This window comes from Lasioglossum baleicum, chromosome 17 (assembly GCF_051020765.1).
Source record: "Lasioglossum baleicum chromosome 17, iyLasBale1, whole genome shotgun sequence".
NCBI lineage: Eukaryota > Metazoa > Arthropoda > Insecta > Hymenoptera > Halictidae > Lasioglossum > Lasioglossum baleicum.
This window is the reverse complement of record NC_134945.1, coordinates 5,366,132-5,383,171: the sequence shown is the minus strand read 5'-3', so window position 1 is coordinate 5,383,171 and position 17,040 is coordinate 5,366,132. Positions and strand designations below refer to the sequence as shown.

The following is a 17,040-nucleotide window of genomic DNA, read 5'->3' as shown; positions in this document are numbered from 1 at the left end:
GAAGGACATTCTGTCATTGGATCCGCGGCCGCCCGATATTTTTCAGTTAATCAAGCGGCGTATTATCGCGACCTTCGGTCCTTCCGCGGAATCTAACCTGCGAAAATTGTTAAAGGGTCAGGTTATGTCAGATGGCAAGCCTTCCCTCGTCCTAAGCAGGTTACGCAATCTTAATTAGATTTTCTTGAGCACCTTCCTGCGTCGCATCGCGCCATTCTGGCTGCCTCGGGGGTCACAGACCTCAACACGTTGGCGGACACCGCTGACAAAATAGCAGAGTCATCTGGTCCCTCTGACCACCATATTATGGCTGTGTGTAAAGAGCCATCGATATCTTCTTCTGTAGAGGTTGAGTTAAAGCGCATGTCGGCGGAGCTCGCCAAGCTCCGGGTCGACGTAAACAAGTTGCAGCGATCGCGGCGTCCGCGTTCCAAGACCCCGGGCGGTCAGGCGCGTTCGGCGTCCCGGGACGCATCCGGAGGTCCTAGGCTATGTTATGCGCACAAGAGGTTCCCGCAGAGCCCGAGGCAATGTAAAGAATGGTGCGATAAATACGCCACATTCATAGCGGGAAACTAAGTAAGCCCTCCGTGGCGGAGACAGGCACGGAGAATTCTAAGGGCACTTCCCGTCTTCATGTTCGCGATCGTGTATCGGGGATGTCTTTTTTTATTGACACCGGGGCGGACCTCTCGCTGGTTCCTGCCGACCCCTCGATAAAGTGTAGACCGACGGGTTTTAAATTGATCACGGCGAACGAGTCAACGATCGACACCTACGGGGAGTCGTTTCGATCGTTGGATCTGGGTCTGCGGCGCACAGTGGGACGAATGTATCGAAATGCTGGATGTTTAGCCGCGGAACTGTGGGTTCGCGACTGTTCCGGATCACTGCCCGCCAAGTTAATCTTGGGCAGCTAGTTCAAATGATAGAATGATCGCAAAAGACAATAATTGATTCGCTTGACTTGATATCGCATGAATACGTTAATGGAAGCGTTTCGTCCCGGACCTGCTAGTGGACTCGTCAGTAAGGCTGATCTAGCAGGCCCTGCCTTATACGCGCGCAGATGATGGTATGAAGATTCGCGTTTGTGATTGAACGCACGCGAGGGATCTCGATTGATTTGATCCGGTTCGCGAGGGATTTCGACCGACGCGATCCCGGTTTGTCGGGTGTCCTGATCACTGGACGACGAACTACCGTGATGCTAACTTTGCACATGTTATAAACGATTGACAATACAACGGCTCGTGCGTTGTACTTGTCTACCCGAGGACTGGAGAATGTCACGGCGTTAGAACGTAAAACTCAACTGAGCGACTTCGTCTTCCAGTCCTAGCGCGATGCTCGTTGGATTCTTGAATATGAAATAAGATGCACTGATTGGTTCCTGCAGAAAGTTGCATTTCCCAATCAGTACACACTTTGGCTTCTAGGACCTCCTTCCCGTAGCTCTGAATGAGGCCCTGGGAAGGAGGAGTGGGGCGAGATCTTACTCGGTCGACGACGCGACGGTTCCAGGTAATTCGAGACCCTGCGTAACGGTCGCGGACGGTCCTTCGGAGGGACAAAATTTATGACACCGTGTAATTTCGAGGGTGTAGAAAAACTGAACGTTAAACAGATGCCTTGACTGGTCGCCGAATGACCCTAGTTGTTTAATCCTTGAGGAGGATATTTAGGCACGTTCGCATCATAAATCCTGTCCGAAGGAAACCTACGAATTCTATTCCGGTACGACGGAACACTGGACATCGCGTTTTGCATCCCTTTAAGTTTTTGTATCGCCTTGAGATTTTAAATATCCATGTTTTCAGTATCATAGAATACGAATCTGAAGTCAAAAAATTTTTTGACCAACCAAAAAATTTTTTTTTCAAATTGTTGGAAATAAGGAAAAATGACTCATTTATTTAGAAAATTCGCTAAAAACAGGATGTATTTTTATATCCTATAATTTTTCGGACATGTTCTGTTGACAATTCATACCATTGAACCTCAGAAAATAATTTTTAAGTTAATATCATCAGATATCACTGATTCATTACATTTATAGAATTTAATTTTTGTCAGATAGGTTGTTGGTTTTAAAAAAATCAAAAAAACGTTGGAAAAAACGTTGGCTACCGAAACGCAACTCGAAATTCTGGATGAGAAATTATCAACTTTCTGTAGTCATTTAAAATTTAGATGGACAAATAGCTTTAATAATAAAAAGCACTTTTTGAAGAAGAATGACAAATGTCTGTCGCAAATGTTTCCGTACCCTGATAAGTTTTTTGGTGGTTCGGAAGGTAAAACAGCACCCAAGTCATTTGGCGAGTGCTCAATGAGACACAAAATGCGTCGAGTGGACGAATTAAGAAATTTTTCGAGCGAAGAACTCCTTTTTGCGGCTAAACTCAATTTAAGGAACGAAGGCCAAACGCTTAAGGCGAAAATAATAGAAAAAATTCTTAACAACCCTGAAGATTCTGACGAAATAAGAAAAATGGGCGGTCTACCAAGTACTTATAGTAAATCATGATTTTTTTAAAACCAACAACCTATCTGACAAAAATTAAATTCTACAAATGTAATGAATCAGTGATATCTGATGATATTAACTTAAAAATTATTTTCTGAGGTTCAATAGTATGAATTGTCAACAGAACATGTCCGAAAAATTATAGGATATAAAAATACATCCTGTTTTTAGCGAATTTTCCCTTATTTCCAACAATTTGAAAAAAAATTTTTTGGTTGGTCAAAAAATTTGTTGACTTCAGATTCGTATTCTATGCTACTGAAAACATGAATATTTAAAATCTCAAGGCGATACAAAAACTGAAAGGGATGCTAAACGCGATGTCCAGCATTTCGATACATTCGTCCCACTGTGGTCGGGGACAAAAAGCTGATAAATAGGCTACCGATCGGTAAAGTGTTAAGTGTCTATCAATAAGTACCTGTATCAAATTTAAACCCGATCGGAGTCAGTTAAGCCGGTATTAAAAGCAGTATTGCTTATTTGGAGGTTCCCGCCACTTTTTAAACCCAAATGCAGATCGCGGTCGGGTGTGGTCGGGTGTAATCTCAACGAATTTCTCTCACATAATACCAAAGGAAAAAGACCATGAAGCCCGTTTTTTGGCAAATCCTGGCAGACTCTTTAAAAATGAAAAAAAGACCATTTTCGAAAAATAAAAAAAATTTGCAAAGAAAAAAACGAAAAAAAATTTTTTATTGCTTCATAGATGTAGAACAAAAAAATTCGTCAAAGTTTTTTTTTTCTTTCCATTCACGGTTATTGTAATAGAAACGTAAGAAAAATATAGAATTTAAAGCACATAAAAAATTTTTTTTTCGATTTGCTATATGTGGATGACGCTCGTCAAGATGCACTAAAGCAAGTATATACGCCACCAAAGTCTTATAATAAACTTCAAATTTTAGTCAATGTCGCGGGTTTTCGTACATTCGTCCCACTGTGCGGCGTCCCATCAAATGGAATTTTTGTATAGCCGCGGTGCCTCATGCTATCATAGGAGCGGATTTGCTCAAGTATTACGGTCTGGTAGTGGACCTTCGGTCCAATCGTTTGGTTGATTCAGCTACGAGCGCGTTTGCAGTTGCCACCCCGCGTACCGTGCCCTGTAGTTTTGTTGGCACGGTCGTGTCTTCTTCGCGTTTCGCGAGCATTCTCGCTGAATTTCCGGACGTATCCGGTGCGTCCAAACTTCGACCTGCGAAGGCGGCTGATGTGTATCACATATTGACCACCGGACCTCCGGTTTCGGAGAGGCCTCGTCGCCTCAATCCGGAGAAATTGAGGGCAGCGAAGGAGGAATTTAAAGCTTTAGTTGAAGCAGGCATTTGCCGTCCTTCTTCTAGTCCATGGGCGAGTCCCATGCATATGGTACTCAAGAAGGACGGCACATGGCGTATCTGCGGGGATTATCGGGGATTGAACCGGCAGACTATACCTATCCCACTCCCCATTTACACGATTGTTCGATAAACTTGCATGGGAAATGTATTTTCTCCTCGCTGGATCTGTTTAAGGCGTATAATCAGGTTCCCATGGCTCCCGAGGACGTGGAGAAGACTGCAGTCACAACGCCCTTCGGGCTTTTCGAATTTTTATTTATGACCTTTGGTCTCATGAATGCTGGCCAGTCTTTCCAACGTTTCCTCAATAGGATCCTTGGGGATCTAGATTTTGTGTTTATATATATCGACGATATATTGATTGCATCAAGCTCTGAGGAGGAGCACGCAGACCACCTTCGTTTGGTTCTTAAGCGGCTCCAAGAGCATCATTTACGCGTTAACCCGAGTAAATGCGTGTTCGGTGTGAAAGAAATCGAGTTTCTCGGTTACGCGACCAATTCTTCGGGCATAAAGCCCTTGGCTTCAAAGGTCGATGCCATATTAAAATTCCCTGAACCAAAGAGGATCATGGACCTTCGCAAGTTCCTCGGAATGGTCAATTTCTATCGTAGAAATGTTCCTCGTGCTGCGCACCTACAGGCGCCACTGAACGAGTTTCTTCGTGATTCTCGAAAGAACGATACGAGAGAGGTGCCGTGGACGGATGGTTCTAGGGAAGCTTTCGCGAGAACCAAGGATGCCCCTGCCAAGGCGACCTTGTTGGTTCATCCGCGTTTGGGGGCCGAGCTCAGGGTGGTAACTGACGCGTCGGATTTTGCGATGGGCGCGGTATTAGAGCAGAAGAGTCTCGACTCAATCTGGGAGCCTCTTGCTTTCTTTTCTCAGAAGTTCTCACCGGCTCAGGCCAAGTACAGTGCGTACGATAGGGAGCTCACGGCCATTTTTGAGGCCATCAGGCATTTTAGACACTTCTGTGAGGGACGTGAGTTCTCCGTCTTAACCGATCACAAGCCCCTTGTTTACGCATTTTCTCAGCGTCCGGGGAAGGCATCTCCCCGGCAGTGTCGTCAACTATCTTATATAGCGCAGTTCACGACTACAATTTTGCATATTCCAGGATCGGACAATGTCGTTGCCGACACTCTTTCCAGAGTTGACGCTATTAGACTTCCTCTAGAGATTAGCCTCGAGGAGATTGCTAGTCAGCAAGCTGCTGACGAGCAATTGAAGCTCATATGTGATTCTCCTGAGTTTCCTTTGAAATTGAGAAAGCTGCTTTGGGGCCCGGAGCACGTCGCAATATTTTGCGAGATCTCGGGAGAGGCCATTCGTCCATATATCCCCGGTTCCCTTCGTAGAACGGTCTTTGATCTGTTCCATAACCCTGCCCACCCTGGGGCGAGGGTCTGTGATCGTCTCATACGGCAGCGATATGTCTGGCCGAATATGACAAGGGATGTTACACAGTGGTGCAAATCTTGCACAAAGTGCCAACAGTCCAAGGTGTCGCGACATTCCCGGCACCTTCCTGAGCATTTCGTTGCTCCGGACGGGCGGTTCGAGCATGTCTATTTGGACATTATCGGTCCGTTACCGCCCTCCGAAGGATTTTCTTATTGTCTGACGTTGATAGACAGGTTTTCTCGTTGGGTAGAGGCAATTCCCTTACGGGACATTTCCGCGATGTCGGTCGCGAGAGCCTTCTACGAGACATGGGTCTCGCGATACGGCGCTCCGGTGGTTCTGACTACGGATCAGGGGGCGCAGTTTGATTCGAGGCTTTTTACAGCATTATTGTCACTTATTGGGTGCGACCGGATACGAACTACCCCATATCATCCTGCGTCGAATGGGATGATCGAGCGGTGGCACCGCGTGCTGAAGGCAGCGATCATATGCCACACTCGCAGCGAGTGGTCGCGCGTATTGCCAATGGTGTTGTTGGGTCTGCGTGCGCATGTGCGCGTTGACGTCGGTCCGTCTCCGGCGAAGTTTATGTTTGGGACGACCCTGCGATTACCGGGGGAATTTTTCCTCCAAGGGGATTTCGCGCCGGAACCTAATGTATTCCTCGATGAGTTTAAAAAATACATGCGCGAGGTTCGTCCGATACCGGCGGTACATAATGACCGTACACGCGCGTTTATATTTAAGGAGTTACAAGCGTGTACGCATGTGTTTATGCGCCGTATGGCGAAAAGGGCTTTGGAGCAGCCCTACTCCGGTCCGCATAAGATTGTGAAGCGGATCTCGGAGCACGTCTACGCCATTGACGTAGACGGCGTCGAGCGGTCGGTTTCAACCGACTTATTGAAGCCGGCGTTTTTTCTTCCGGATTTTCCGGAGGCGGAGTCAACCGGTACCTCCGATACGCTAGACTCTTCGAGTCGGCATGGTCCTGCGTTGCGGACATATGCTCGGAGGTCGGTCTCGTTCACGCCAAGAACGTCGATGTAAAACGGCGTGTTGACGTGGGCGTATCTCTTGTACATATTGTTTTGTAAATATAGTTTGTAAGTTATTGTGTGTTAATAAAAAAATTTCGTTTCACTCGGGGGGGAGTGATGTGGGGACTTGGTTTCCCCCGCTCCTCGCGCGGCGTAGTGGGGATCGGCGCCGCCATGTTGCGACGCCGAGTCCCACTCATGCTTCTTGCTCTGGCCGCTGAGTGAAGCGGACGTAAAACTAGTCCGAGTGATTCTCTTCTGATATACCCAGTTGATCCCGATTGGCGAGTAGGGCGCCCACCAGTGATAACCATTCCGGTTATCCATCCTTCCATTAACCCTACACGACACTCGCTTGCCGGCGCGGCGTGGCGCGCCGGGCCAGGGCGCGCTCTGATTGGTCAGTGTTTTTCGTTAATAACTCGTAAACAAAGCCGCAGTTGACATTGGTGCAAAGGAAAATGTCTCTTAGAATGGTCTCAGGAACCACCCCCTTTCGGGATTTTCACGAATTTTGGGACACCCTGTATAAGGGTCATTCCATGCCGAATCGATCACTTTTTGCAGGCACCATCGCCGATTTTGTTCTAACTGAAATATGTTGTAGTCCATGCGAAATTAGGGGGGGTTTAAGTCATTATTTTGCCGATTTCGAATTTTTTTAGAAATAGCAGGCCTTCAAAGTTTTCAATTTTTGCCCATTTCGGCGAAAACAGGTCTCACTTACGAATTTTTATCTCAAGAACGGTTGGTCCGATTGAGCTAAATTTTTTTTGTTTTATTCGGAAAGGATTGGGCTATTACAAAATAATTTTTTCAACCTCGACAATCAACTTTATAATGTCGAAAAATTTAAACAAATTCTTCTTTTGCGTTTTTTTCGATGATGGGGCGGAGTGATTTGAATTTTGGAAAAATATGGTTATATTCCTTGAAGTTTCCCCTTTAAAATGAGCCCTCGAACAAGATGGTATCTTTAAAATTGGCGTCACAATGAGCTGGTAAAGGACGCCGTGTACCTCCGTTTCTGGTAGAGGCGAGTCGAGCGCATGGCTATTATGGTCCGTTGTCTATATCGCTGGTCTCAAGAAAATGCCAGCAGACTGTATTCGACTAAATAACCCTATTTATACCTGGAGAATAATATTAGTAACCACTCTTGGTTACAATAACAAACATGCTGATTGTTTACACGCTCGCTTTGCAACGACATTACCAATTAGAAGCACTAGAAGCTCCCATAGCTTAAGGGGGTAGTATAGGCTCTATTTGTAACTAGAAAATTACTAGAATTTTACTAGAAAAATGGCTCGAAACGTGGGTTTGCGCGAATCGATTGTTTGTCCTTATTTGAGCTAATTGTGGGCTGGGTGAGGGCTCATTCGAAAGAGGAAGGTTCATCACACACGGGTCTGGTCATAATATAAGTAAAAGTAAATAAAGTAAAGGAGACAGATGCGTCGAACGTCGCCCAAACCGGACGAAAACGGGTCCACTGTAAGCGCACCCTAAGCCGGGTAAAAAGACCGGGTAGAAAGCAGAAGCTGATTGGGCCCAATTGTGGTCGATCGGTCCTTTCTTCTGCCCGGCACAAGCTGCCGGGCCGATGTCCGGTCTTTCTGCCGGTAGAATGCGTTACTTATGCGCGCGAAGATGTCCGTCCAAAATCGACCATGTTTGCTTACTAGGCAATAGTTGAATTTGCTTATACTAAAAATCATGAAATAATAATACATCAGATAGGACGAATACAAAGTAAAAAAAAAATGATATAGTTCATGCATCAATAAAATGACACTTTAGAGTAAGCATGCTGGGCGGCGATAAGCCTGGAACGATGGCTGTATCGTCGCATCGTTAATGTTTGCTACCGTTTGGTTTATTTTATTTCACCCGTAATAGCATAGTACAACATGTATAAACTTGCATTCAATCGAAACCCAAGAACTTTGACATCTCCAATGGTCAACTAGTGATCATGAAAGTGAGTAGAGCATCGTGAAACAGGACATCGAAACTCTGACAACCTTCAATAAACAATAACGTAATGTATTTAACAATGTATAATAATATATTCAACAGCACGACTAATTATGCGGATCTCTTACCATGCCGAACTTCTCCATCGATATCGTTACAATTTTGGCGGTTGTGATGGTGAGTGGTTCCATACAATTTTGCATAATGAGCAGCAACGTCTTTTGGTCTGAGATCGATGCATTGTACCATTCACCATAGTAACTGTGACATGTATCGTCATTTCGTCTTTATTACACTACAGTAATATAGATACTACTACAGTAAAGTCGCTATCTAAGCACGACGGAGGTGGCCGTCCTATGTCACTTCGCCTACCCCTTCCACTGGGGTGCATATCCCGTAGGGGGCTAATAAGCTCGAGCTGCCTCGGTCACCGAGCAGTATAAACATGCCGCGGAGTCTAATACCGAGTCGAATATATCGCTGTGAACCACTACTAATCCAATTGCAAAACTTTTTTATTTTTCAATGGGACTTTCACCAAATTGTTTTTGGTATTTTTCCGATTAAAATGACACTAAGGACGATATAATTTCAACTGTATTTAGTGGTTTAATCGATGATATGGAGTAACTTTAGGACAAAGAAGAGGACAGCAAGTAAAAATGAAAGCGAGTGAAACTGCGACAGCGACGGTCGGCAAAAATTCAAAACTTATTGTATTGTTTAAAATACCAATGCGATGCTAACTTTTTTATTTTCACTTCTTATGCAAACTTTCTCAAGATAGTTGTCACATTTTCCTGATTAAAATGAATCGTTTAAAAACCTCCAACGGGATGTAGTCCCATTAATTTGCAAAATTCTAGTCTAATTCATTAAGAACATAATTGTCGAAATGTTAAGATAAATTGTAAGTTATGCTTTAAATGTACAGTATATATGGGCCAAATTGTGTCTTGTTTGGTATCATTTTAATCAGGAAAATGTCGCAAATATATTGGTAAAATTTTATTAAAAATAAGTAAAATATAAAGGAGTTTCAGTATTGCACTAGTAGTGTCTTACCGATACTCTATTTTTTATGCCGCTTTTACATGATGTCCTTTTCCACGTTCGGCGCGGTCGATGAAGCCACAAAAAATAGTGTTCGTCCCGATCTATGTCACAACACAACCGAGAATTAACTTAGAATGCAACGTTACTGTATTAGATACATAATTATGCAGCCGCATTACAGGACTTTTATATAATAAGGTTCGTATGAAAAAAATCAAAGGAAATTGGTTGTTAATTAAGTACTCACATTTGACGGAAAACTTTGGAGCTGGCGTCTATGAGCTTCTGCGCCGGAACAGCTTCGATGAAAATATACCATAGACACATACCAACAAATGTTGCGAGTACAAAAACTTCTTGAAAACATGAAGTGCCGTTGATCGCAACAGACACCTAAACATAAATGTTTACAGTAGATGAATTAAATGGAAATGAAATCTGCTTGCTAATTAATCCTTTAATATCTTCATTACCTCATTTCACGATCAGTTCTTTGTGTATCACTTGCAATTCTACCAATTTATTACATTGTCGTAAGAAACAATAACATATAAGAACTTATAACTAGAGGGTTATTGTTGCTCGCTCGCTTCGCTCGCTCGTGAGTAGGGTTGTTTTTGCTCGCTCGCTTCGCGAGCTCGCGGATAGGACTGCTCTTGCGAGAGGGTTAGTGGTACGCATGGCTAGTAGGGCCTGCAGCTATTAATGTTTTTTATTTGGTGTTTGACTCTCCAAGAGCCACACAAAGAACTTCCCGATTCGTTAGTTACAGTATATTATTATCATTATTTTTAGTACGTTTTAAGAAGATTATATGTTTTCAGGGAAATTCAATAATTTTCTACTTATCAAAATGTTTGCTATATGGCGTCGCATTAAACGAACATCGTAGGCTCGTTGCTCGCTTGGTTCCTTGTTATAGCGTACTAATATTGCAAAATAAATTGTCTTATTTAGTTTTTCGCAAACGATACAACTCCTCATTATCCGGGTTTGCAGTATTGATCTTGGTTTTTTTCGATACTGTTAATTGTCGAGTGGCCGGCGAAGGGTTATTACCCTAGGAATATGATATAAATTTGTTAGTTAAGGGACGCGGACGAACCCAATGTGAAATTGGGGAGCCGCTAGGATTATTGACAGCGAGGACGAACCTGACGCGAAGTCAGGGAGCCTCTAGGAATGGAGTCAAACGCAGACGAACCCGATGCAAAACCGGGGAGCTGCTAGGAGGTTGTATAATAGCACAGACGAACCTGATGCGAAATCAGGGAGCTGTTAGGATGCAGACGAACCCAATGCGAAACTGGGGAGCTGCTAGGTTGAATAAATCTCTGTTTGGACAATTGGAATGTCGCGAAAGAACCTGATGCTTAATCAGGGAATCGCTAGGATAATTAGTAAGCCTCGTAACTAGTATAATTTAATTGATACAATCCGAGCGGTAAGATTGTATCATGTGGGGACGTTCAATTACTTGACTAGGATATTGGACAATAATTATGGGTTTAATGAATTTGAGTTAATTATCAAAGAAGACAAATATATTCTTACTATAGAATTTCGTATTACAAGTGTATTTGTGTCACGAATGGACTGAATTTAGAATAGGAAAGAAATTGAAATGTGATATTACCTAAGCTAAGATGCACGGTGTTGACGCACTGGCAATGCGGGGGACTCGGAGCAAACTTGTCACCGCCCAACAGATTTTACACCGAACTCGCGGAATCTGTACGCGGTTAAACTTTGATTCAAAAGGAACGAACGTCCGATCTCGCTGATAGTTGACTTCCGAGATGCAGCACGACGCGACACTATTCGTGATTACGACAGTACTAGCCCACGAGAGTAGAAATGTGAGGGCTTATATAGCCCTGCAATGACGGGTGGTACTTGTCAGTACCCTTCAAGTGAACATTCGTATTTTGTCAACGACCAGTTAGTCGTGCGTACGTTTGGGCCCTAAACTGACCTAAACAGTTATGTAGATTTATCTAGGGTAGCTCTGTTCGTTTATCTAGGACGGTTCCTGCCAGAGATGATATTGAACACCTGTTCGTCATCCGTAATATGATCTTGGTTTTCTTCGATACTGTTAATTTAAATTGTCCCAAAATATATAAACCGCGCTTAATTTTGAAACTCTGCTCAGTGCTACATACAACATTTGTAAAGTTCGCCTTTCTGATTTTTTAAAATCCAAACATACTTTCTCGTATGTTTGTCCCTGACTTTTATGAATCATAATCGCTTCAGCAGGAACCACTGGAAATTGACTACGTGTGATTTGATATTTTTCCTCACTCGACATATTTACTTGATTCGATATTTTTATTATTGGTGTTAAATTTTGATTAATATTTGCATTTTTCATATAATCACGATAACGAGTTCTTACTTTCACTCCTACTCTGGCCAATTGAAAATCTAACCACAATATAGACGAAATTTTAGTATTTTCTTGAAAAGTAATACATTTTAATATTCCGCATGTGTGTTCCATTAACCAATTCGTTTTCAACATCAATGTTATTAATAATTATCATATAGTTTATATTAATTTTCAATTTAATCTCAGTTAATAATTCGTTTTGAACTGATTTTTTTTTTAAAGATTGTAATATAAACTTTTTTTTGTACTTTCATCCATATTCTTTGAAAATGTATTCTTGGGAGTAGAGATGATTAACTCACTCTTGCATTGGGATAATTTTCGATTATTGTAAGCGGAAACATTAGCGTAAGGTACAAATACAAAATTTTTTTTTAAATTAAAAAAATTTTTTTACATTTTAAGAAAATGAAAACAAAAATTGTTTGTGTAATTACGTTTGTTTCGTCGGTGGAAACTTTCCGTTCTCTCGTATAAATTGCATTGTTGAATGAACTCCTTTCGAAAAAAACTAAAAATCTAAAAAACTACTTGACCAATATGGACCAAAATCTAATCAGCTCTAAGTTACGACGGGGCACATCGATTGCATCATTCATCATTCTGATCGTGTTGTTACTTTTTCAGAAAACGTTAACGAAAAATTTGAGACCATAGAAACGGACATACATACGCGCGCGCGCACCCACACACACACATACGAACATTTTACTGAAAATAGTCTAAAATGACTGCAATGAGACCATGAAACGAGAAGATCTGCTAAAAAATCAATTTTCGATTTTCGGGGTCATTAGAATAACTTCCCTATAAAATCTGGAAGTTAAAAATATCTTTTTCGCTGAAGAAAATCAGCAAATCAAGATATCAAAACAATCGAACGCTACATTGAAGATAAACTGTATTTGTTTAAGTTAATTCAACAATATTTTATATCCGAGTCACTTGTACCGCAGAGGGCAAGCGACTAAGATTTTTCTGGACATGGAGTTAGATAACGTTATTATGTATAAGTCGACCATATTATAATTTCATCTAAAAATAAAGCCAAAATGTTGCTTAATGTTTCCTTGAAAAATCTTTTTTTTACAGTATCTTTGTAATATGTAAAAAAAATGTTACTTCATTTTATTAGGCTTACATGGTTCATATCCCCATAAATGACGTAACTTTCTTATTGGAATGTTAATAAGTTACGAAATAAAAATTGTCTGAAGTAATTGTAAGATACATGATCTACATGCAACATTTCTTTGTATCTTTAATACCTTTAGTGAGTTGGAAGTAGTAACATTACTTCCTTACATTTACAATAACATTTTCAGATTGTTCAGATGTTTTTCTTGCTTGAATACATCCAATGTATTCATTTTTGTCATAAATGCCTAAAATCCGCAGAGTAGTTATTATACTCAAATCAACTTACTTGAATCATGAGTGTGCTGAGAATAATAGTTCCCAGGAACAGGAGGGGCACATAATAAACTGAATAATTAGAGTTCACTATAGACATATACCTGTAAAAATCATATCTAGAACAGTAGAGTATTATTGAAGTGTGTTTGGGAACCCGGGACGAATATATGAGGAGTGGACTATATGGGAAAACGAAAGGATCGGGTGCAAACACAGAAGGGAGTCCGGATTGGGAAATTGTGTGGGAAGCGTGAGCGGGAAGTGGTAGAAGAAAGAAATGGTGGAGAGACGTCGCACAGTGGTCGGAAATCGCCAAATCGTGGCCAAAAGTCGAAAATTGTTCTCCGTTGTTTAAAAGTCTATGTAATACTACTTTATTTATAAGGTTACAGAGCACGTTTTTTGTTACAGCCAATATTTAATAGTACTTCTGTCGGAGATACGTAACTTCAAAGTTAGTAGTTCTACAAGACCGGCATTTTCAACCATAATTGAAATTACGGTAATTATACAGAAAAGTACTGCCCACTCCGATTTTGATGAAACATGTTATGCAGCAACACATTCTGAACAGCTTTTTCCTTTTCCAATATAGGGGAGTCGCTTTTAGTTTTCGAGATATTTGCAAAAAACTATCGCGAATACTGTATTGAATTTTTCGTATTCCTGCACGCTGCGCTGCAACGTAAGTCTGTTTCGGTGCGACGTTTGTTTACATTTTGACGCTGTAGAGATAAAAGAGAAAACAGTGGGGCGGAAAGGGCCAGCCTGACACCACACACACCCACCCAATGTTTCACACGCACCCACTGTTTCTAAATTATACTCTAGATCAGGCATGCACAGCTCTTTGCTCTCAGAGCAGCTCCCGTGCTCCCAAGTTGCTCCCCGTATGCTCTCAGAGCAGATCGGAGGTATGGAAGGGGAACCCACTAAGCGTGACTTATAAACAGAGCACGAGAGAAGACGAGTGGGAGGGGCATGGGGAAGTGGAGAGCGCGCCGGAGTGGTCAGACTACAACAACGTAGACGCTGCCCCCACTCTCACACGCTTTCATGGTCCCAAAGCGCTATTTCACCATTTTGAGAGCGACAGAGCGAGTCCGATGTATACAAAACGGACGAGACAGAGCGAGCGATCAATCAATTGCCATGGTCGGCATAGGTGGCGTAGAAGTACATATACATGTGGGAACAGGACCCCCAGATCAAGTGTACTGTAGGAGATTGGGAAGAATGGGAGGGTTCCGTGCAGGCATGCACAGGTGGACGATTTGGGAGCAGGAGCAATCGACCCTGCTCCTGAGCAGGGTCGGAGCAGTGACCTCGCTCGGACGTATGGAAGGGGAACCCACCAATTGTAAACGGAGCACGAGAGAAGACGAGAAGAAGAGCGTATGAGAGTGGCGGCGGCGTCTACGTTGTTGTAGTCTGACCACTCCGGCGCGCTCTCCACTTCCCCACGCCCCTCCCACTCGTCTTCTCTCGTGCTCTGTTTACAAGTCACGCTTAGTGGGTTCCCCTTCCATACGTCCGATCTGCTCTGAGAGCACACGGGGAGCAACTTTGGAGCACGGGAGCTGCTCTGAGAGCAGCATGCCTGTTTCCGTGGGTGAGCGCGTAAAGGTGAGCGCATACTAGACGGTCTCGGGAAGGCCGCGGATCGTCTCGGGAAGGCCAAAGCCACCGATGGACGACCATGCGGCAAGAAATCTCTAGCGGGCCGACGGCTCCACAGCAGGGAGCAGGGCTCCCGAAAAGAAAGGTCCCTTTCCCTAAAAGAGGTAGGGAGCCCACGGAGACCTTTTTTTCTGCCACGCACAGCAGGTAGCCCTGCTCCCTTGCCGCATGGTCTTCCATCGGTGGGTTTGGCTTTCCCGAGACGATCCGCGGCCTTCCCGAGCCCTCTAGTATGCGCACACCTTAAACGGCGGAAGCCACGCGTGAGTCGAAAAGTGTGCGAGTGTCATCCGCGAGACTAGGGAGCGTAGACTCGTATTCGGTGTAAAGGAGCCCTCGGAAAGGGGCAACTGAATTAAATATATTTGTTCACAGTAAATCACAGTAAAAATATGTTGTTTAAATGTTTTTGAATACATTATTTTAATGTCACAGCTAAAAACATATACATATTTTATCATTTGACGCAACATTTTCCTTTGCCAATTCTCAATAAAATAAGGTTCCTTGAGCTGCGTTCTGATTGGTCCGTGTTTTTCATTAATAACTCCTTAACAAAGCTGCGGACGCCATTTTGGCAAAGGAAAATGTTGCTTCAAATGAAGCAACACCGTATGAAATTTTTCGATGGTGTGTTTGCTCGTATACGGACATAAAGCGAAAATTCGCAAACCCAGTTTTTCTCGTAAGATTCTAGTTATTTGCTACTTACAATCCGAGGATATCCCACCGCCTTAAAGGAAAGCTATCGGTAGTTTACCTAAACGAACCGTGAAGCCGTAGAGACCTTTTTTTGTGCCACGCACAGCGGGGGGCCCGTCGACCCGCTCGAGATTTATGACATTTTTCTGCTCGCATGACAAAGTATGCGGTAATCCGCTCGCAGAACCGAACTATAAACGCTCCCCTAGGGAGCGACAGCGTGCGTAACGGTCGCGGACGGTCCTTCGGAGGGACTAAATTTATGACACCTTGTAATTTCGAGGGTGTATAAAAACTGAACATTAAACAGATGCCTTGACTGGTCGCCGAATGACCCTCGTTTGTTTAATCCTATAACAGGAGATCTAGACACGAACGTACCATAAATCCTGTCCGAAGGAAACCTACGAGTCCTGTTCCTGCGCGACGGAACACATATCTTCATTTATGTCCGGTTCTTCAAAAAATTGTGTGACTTCGGGGGGATATTATTTCATCTTTTTTGTACATGACATCTTCATACTACTTATGTATGGATCAGATGAAACTAGTAATCGATTAAAAGTAAATTCTCGAAAATTCTTGATATCTTTATTTCGAGCTTCTTCTCCCAACTGTCCTATTGGCAAAATTGCGTGTCGCATTATATCTCCACAATGAAACAGTACTTTGTGCACTGTAGGAGGCATATTGTACCATGGGTACAATCGAATATATTCTTGTGCTGTTTCATAGAAATTCTGGAAAAGTTCTATTTTTGTGGGCAATGTGCTTGATATAGTTAGTAAAAGGTACGAAATCGGTGTATTTTCTCCTGATCTACTCCAGTAATTTGTGCTGACCTATTAGGATCGTCATTTGTCGTACCATATCGAGGTTTTGGTCTGTCGACAATTAAGCCCGTTTCAGATTTAAATATTATAACTTTTGTATCCTTCGTTTATTATCTGCTACTTTTTTTTATTTTCATCGCCACGAATATACCATTGGCAAATAACTAATTTATACGACAAGTGCAATACGCACTCAAAAAATCGTAAGTAGGCGTGTAATGGAGATATTCCAAATTCTAATTTGTATTCGTCCTGGATACTTTGACTCATTACCAATTCAATTTTATTAAAATCTTTGGACGTTAATCCGCATAGGTAGCATCTTTGTGTGGAGGAATTTTCTGAAATGGCACTGCACACTTTGCCGTCAATCATCGTTAATAATCATTTGTGTCTTACAAATACATCGATGCCTTTGCACTTAACAACCGTTGGATTTAGGGATTGTATTTGTTTCTGAATGTCTTGTACTTGTGTGTTTTATTATGATATCTGTTGTTTCATAATATATTCATATATTACATCTGTTCATCTCATATATTTATGAACACAGGCGAATGGGTCTGCAAAATCTTGTAGAGGAGGGTTGATGGTTTTGCCATAATACAATTTTTTTCTTCGAATTTATATCACCGGAGATTAACTGCACAAG

General features: G+C 42.6%; 1 protein-coding gene across 1 annotated transcript in view; it reads right to left on the bottom strand.

Annotated features, from left to right (window-relative positions):
• Positions 1-9,598: 9,598 nt before the first annotated feature.
• LOC143217518 (uncharacterized) overlaps positions 9,599-17,040 on the bottom strand; it is a 52,276-nt gene continuing 44,834 nt past the window's right edge. Inside the window, exon 6 of the mRNA XM_076441903.1 lies at positions 9,599-9,755. Within this exon, the coding sequence (XP_076298018.1) occupies positions 9,638-9,755 (118 nt within the window). The 3' untranslated portion in view covers positions 9,599-9,637. The remainder of the gene's footprint in view (positions 9,756-17,040) is intronic.